The 6,000-nt window shown below is 33.8% G+C and overlaps 1 protein-coding gene across 2 annotated transcripts in view; it reads right to left on the minus strand.

The window, feature by feature from the left end:
- Nucleotides 1-6,000, minus strand: part of syt16 (synaptotagmin XVI) — a 37,225-nt gene that overhangs the window by 18,682 nt on the left and 12,543 nt on the right. For both annotated transcript variants that reach the window (XM_084044078.1, XM_084044077.1), the window contains exon 2: nt 4,707-4,886. In XM_084044078.1, the coding sequence (XP_083900204.1) occupies nt 4,707-4,886 (180 nt within the window). The remainder of the gene's footprint in view (nt 1-4,706; nt 4,887-6,000) is intronic.

Below are 6,000 nucleotides of genomic sequence, written 5' to 3' on the forward strand. Positions count from 1 at the left end.
CATGTCATAAGTGTTGTATGCTATCCATAACCCAGGTTATTATTTAGTACATTAGGTATCGTTATCCTGCCTAGGGGTCTTCTGGCTTACTCAATTGGCAATGCAATCAATCAAATTTATGTTTCCTTCCTAACTTACCAGGTTATCATGCCTGGGGAAAAGCACCAAAGCACCTTGGTGATGCGATGTGCCATATGCTCCGTGCAGAACCGCGTGGAACCGTGCAGAACTGTGCGGAACCGCTCCCGCATTTGAAAGAGTTCCAGCTCCCAATCACTCATTAACCACCGATGCCTCACATTATATTGTATTGGAAATATCAAAACTAATTAACCAGCCAATAATCTAATACTCGACTGCAACATAAGCCCTTAATATCCTTAACCCATTAAGACCTCCGTGCCAAGGACCCTGAAAATTATATGTATTTAACTGCCCCCCACTGACCCCCATCTGAAAATGTTTTGTGCCAGGGACACCCCAGGGACACTTTCAAGATTTTTCTAAAATGTTCAAAAATAGAAGATGAACATGAGCTTGTATATCTAGAATGTATTGAGAACTACTGTTCTAAACCAATGTTCTAAATCCTAAAAGTTTTCTGAAAAGTTTTATTGCTACAGTATATATAGCTAAAATCAAAAATGACACAGATGCGTTACCGGTTTTAATGGGTTAATATATAGTCAGATCTAAATCATTTATGCTCTGACTGGGAAATATGTCACATCTGCGATGAACTAACAAAAATGGGTTTGCTTTGTCCCATACTGCTCACACGGATATGAAAATGTTTCTTAAACAACCCAAGTGAAAAAAAAATGTATTTTTTTTGTGCTAAAGTATACTTTTAGCACAAAAAGTATGTTAATTGTCAATTTGAACTTTTGTCAAAGCATACTAACAGTGCATTTTTGGGCAAAATATATTTTAGCAAATATAATCAGAGTGTATTCAAAATATATGTCTACAAAGCACATTTAATGTCAACATGAATTAAGTTGTAATTTAGCACATTGTTCAAAGTGTACTAAACAAAAAATATATATTTAATTAAATAAAAATGTACTTTTCAAAAGTCTATTCATATACTGTTGAATTGTTGTTTAACTTAAGTACATTTAATTTTAAATATATTTTTAATTATTATATTTTAGGTGCTTTTAAAGTATATTCATAGCAAATTATCCTCAATATGCACTTCTTTTAAGATATACTATAATATGCTTATTAAAAGTATACTTTTCACAAAAACTATTTAAAATATGTTCAAGTATATATTTTTGTAAGTATGTTAATGCCTATTGTATTGAAATTTCACTCAAGTACTACTTCGTAAAAGTACACTTTTCATCAGTGCATTTATAGTATAAGGCTGGAAAAATATACTGAAAAAGCATTATACTTAAAGTTTGCTTTAGTATACTTTATAAGTATACTATCTATGAATATGTTCCCGGATGCTATTAGTAATATACTTCTTAACATTATATTTATAATATGCTTGTTTTAAAGTGCATTCAAAACATATTTCTACAAAGCACATTAAATACTAACATAAATTAATTTGTAATTTAGCACACTTTTTTTAAGTTTACTAATGTGCTTTGTAAAAATATATTTTGAATGCACTTTAAAACAAGTATATTACAAGTATAATTTCAAGAAGTATAGTACTCCTGGATGCTATTAGTAATATACCTCTTAACATTATACTTGTAATATACTTGTTTTAAAGTGCATTCAAAATATATTTTTACAAAGCACATTAGTAAACTTAAAAAAAAAGTGCTTAGTTAGTATTTCATGTGCTTTGTAGAAGTATATATTGAATGCACTTTAAAACAAGTATATTACAAGTATAATGTTAAGAAGTATATTACTAATAGCATCCGGGAACATATTCATGATAGTATACTTAAAAAGTATACTAAAGCAAACTTTAAGTATAATGCTTTTTCGGTATATTTTTTCAGCCTTATATTATAAATGCACTGATGAAAAGTGTACTTTTACAAAGTAGTACTTAAGTGAAACTTCAATAAAATAGACATTAACATACTTACGAAAATATATACTTGAACATATTTTAAATAGTTTTTGTGAAAAGTATACTTTTAATAAGTATATTATAGTATATTTTAAAATAAGTGCATATTGAGGATAATCTACTATAAATATACTGTAAAAGCACTTATACTATAATCATTTAAATATATTTAACATTAAATGTACTTAAGTTAAACAAAAAATAAACATTATATGAATACACTTTTGAAAAGCACATTTTTATTTAATTAAATATATATATACTTTAATTACAAATATACTTACAGTATCTATCTGAAGGACACTTTTGCTGATGTCATTAAAGTATACTATCATTACATTTATGGTGGCTAGAGGGAGTCCATTTCCCAGCATGCACTGAGGCGCAGTGCATGCTGGGAAATTTGTGTTATTGTTCTTATTTGTGTTATTATTTGAATATGGGAATGCGTAGTGCGGTTATGTTATGGGTTATTGAGTTTAGTGTTTTGTTGTGGTGCTATTTGGTGATTTATGGTATTTTATGTCATTTGTTAGTAAAACCATGAGTGTAAATGTCTGTTTGTTTGGTCAGTCTCTCTCCCCTTTTCACATCATTAAATATAGCGTAAGTGTGTTGTTGAAGGTTGAATCAATTAAGAGTTGTCATGGCTCTTACAGACAACTAAACCTCAAGCCTTCACGTTACATTGCTCTTCCATTCATGTAGGTTTATTTTGAAAAAATATTAAATTACATTTAATATTTAACATTTCTCAGAAGAATATTGAATAGACTCATTTGTACTTTTTTATAAAATTTAAATTATGTTGATTGGAAACATTTAAGTTGTACTTAAAATACTAAAAGTTGCACTAAAGATAAGCTAAAACATATCTTTAATATACTTTTATGTACTTTCTCCCCCACAAAAAATACAATTTAATTACAAATATACTTATAGTATCTGAAGAACAGTTTTGCTGATGTCATTAAAGTGTACTATCATTACATTTATAGTGTATTACCAATACATATCAAGTACTAAATAAATAAATATAGAGTACATAGCAATTATGCTTAAAATATACTTTCAATGTAATAATAGTATATTCTAAATTAACTAACTGTGTACATTTAGTTAAATTGAGTTGTAGTTGAAATACATTATTATTACATTGAAAGTATATTTTAGCACATTTGGATTGTAGTTTAAATACTTTATTATTACATTGATAGTATACTTGAAACTATTAAAAATATACTTCACATTCATTTATTTTATACTCCAAGTATATTTGTAATACATTGATTGTATATTTTAAGCATAATTGCTATATACTCTATATATATATTTATTTAGTACTTGATATGTATTTGTAATGCACTATAAATGTAATGATAGTATACTTCAGCAATTGTACTTCAGTTAAGTAAAGTTGTAATTAAATTGTATTTTTTTGGGGGGGGAAAGTACATAAAAGTATATTAAAGATATGTTTTAGCATATCTTTAGTTCAACTTTTAATATACTAAGTACTACTTAAGTGGTTCCAAAATAACACAATTTAAATGTAATTTATAAAGTACAAAAATAGTATATTAAGTATACTTCTGAAAAATACATTTAGTATATATTTTTTTCACTTGGGAATGCATGTGTAGTTCAGGACAACAAAGTAATCATTGTAAGCAACACATGCTAAACCAATATGTGATATTAACATGTACCGTATGTTGTATGGAAAAATAAAATAAAAATAAATATGCGTGTTGAAAATGTTTACAGCCAAATTAGTTATTTAAGAGATAAACGTGTCTAACTAAGAACTTTACACACCGGGGTATTATTGCTGATGCTGGTATGTAACAGAAGAGCATAGAAAACGTGTACAAAAACACAGATCAAACATGTTTTGTAATCTGCAGCACCAATGAAAAAGTCAGAACATTCCCATACCTTAGACTAGAAATCTCTCTCCCTATTCCAACTGTCAGCACTACATCCAACTTCCTTCTAAAAGCTTTGTCATGGATAACATCCAAACAGGACATGATGTTTGCATAAGGAGCGAACTGGAAATACCAGAGTATAGAGGAACACCTCTGCCAATCACGTATCACTAACCTGCAGCAAACCAGCTACCGTAGTGTTTGCACAGCATTGGAGGAAACTCCTTACCTACATTGTGAGACTTTGTAAGCACATTTGAACAGTTTCACAAGCATATATAGGATGTGAACCATTCTTACACAGTTGAGTTGGACTGCAGAAACCCAGGGAAATGGTCCATTCAAGGTCAGAGGGAACACATAGCCTGTAGTGCCTTATGAGACAAACTGAGCACATAGCATCTCTGATTTAGAAGCGTTTTTCTTAAGTATTTGTGCACAAGTCGACGCGCCAGAGAGGTTCATATAGTGGCAAACCAGGAAGTGGGAAAAGAAACCTCCTCCAAACAGGGAAAGATAGAGAGGAGGTTTGCACAGTCCATGTAACTAACGTTACAGCTTCTGTTCTGTCTTCCATCCCTTTTCCTCCCCCTTGCCTCTCCCCCTTTCATCCCTCTCTCCCTCATTCACCTCCTCACCATCTCTCTCACCACCCTCCGCTCGCCCGTCGACATTTATTCAACTCTCTCTCTCCCCCTCTCTCTCTCTCTCTCTCTCTCACTCACCCAGGCCCTGGCGGATGCCACTGCGGGTCTTCTTCCTGCGACGGTGTCCGTGCTCCTCCAGGCAGGGCAGGCCTCCTACGTTGGAGAAGCACAACTTCTTGTTGATGAAGAGGAAAAGTACGGCCAGTGCCACGACGAAGACCCCCACCGCTGAGAGGAAGCCGATGGCCTCGGGGGTGACTGCCAGGGAGAGAGAAGAGAGGGACAGGGAGGAGAGGGAGAGGGGACACACAATGACACACTGATCAGACCACACAAACAGACAGCCTGGCGACGTGCACGAAAGGCACACACACAGGCACGGACACACACAGTACGCATGATACATGAGATGCATACACAGACACAATGAGCGAGGCTTTAGTATTCAGGGAAAGCAAAGGTGCTGTTGTTTATTTGCACTCCATCATGCTTTTATGTGGCTGTGATGCTTTTATTAGCTTGTCTAGATGGTCTGTGTGAAGCATTTTGAGTGTTTAGAGTAATACGTTGGTTCTACTGTTCTACTGGTCGTACCAACTCTGTCACTGTCAACATATCCTGTGTTATGATGGTAGCTGTCTATACAATATGTTTCTGCACCAACATTACCACAATCACACATTCCTGTGGGTTCATTGGTTAGTCAATACATTTGTAAACAGTACACAATAGAACTTCACTGGTGGAGTTGGCCCACACCTCCTTAAGGCTTAGTACGTCCTGTTTTCCTGGTACCAGTTGTATCAGTATAATGCTGTATAATTTGTCAACCCTCCCTGAGGAAATGTCCTTGAGCAAGGCACTTAACAGCACCCAGCTGGTTTCACTATTCTCATCCCCTACTCGACACTGAGGGTAACTTTTATGTACACTAATGCTGACTCAATGCTGTGTCAATTCTAACCATAGCCCTACCCCAAACACTTTCCCTAACTGTAACACTACACCCAACACCCTTGCCTAATCTTCAACCTACACCAAATCCTTACACTAACCATAACCACTTAAGCCCTATTTTATAGTTTGGATATTTGAAAATAGCCCATCTACAAGCTCACAGTGTGTCATGGTGTGAGGCATTGTGAGCTTGTAGATCTGCTATTTTGGAAAGATTTGTGAAAAATTCAATTCATAATCAGGACATACACGACATACAATACAAAACAAATCATCATCAACACCAGGAGCAATAAAAGGTATATTTATAGAAAACACCCTCAAATTCCTGGCAGTATTCTCTGGTGGCAAGCTAGAATACGTATATAGGTCCTGTTCAGATGTCAGAACGGCTCATTGAGTCAACATGGTTTGC

The sequence above is a fragment of the Gymnoscopelus microlampas genome (assembly GCF_963454915.1).
Source record: "Gymnoscopelus microlampas genome assembly, chromosome: 20".
Lineage (NCBI taxonomy): Eukaryota > Metazoa > Chordata > Actinopteri > Myctophiformes > Myctophidae > Gymnoscopelus > Gymnoscopelus microlampas.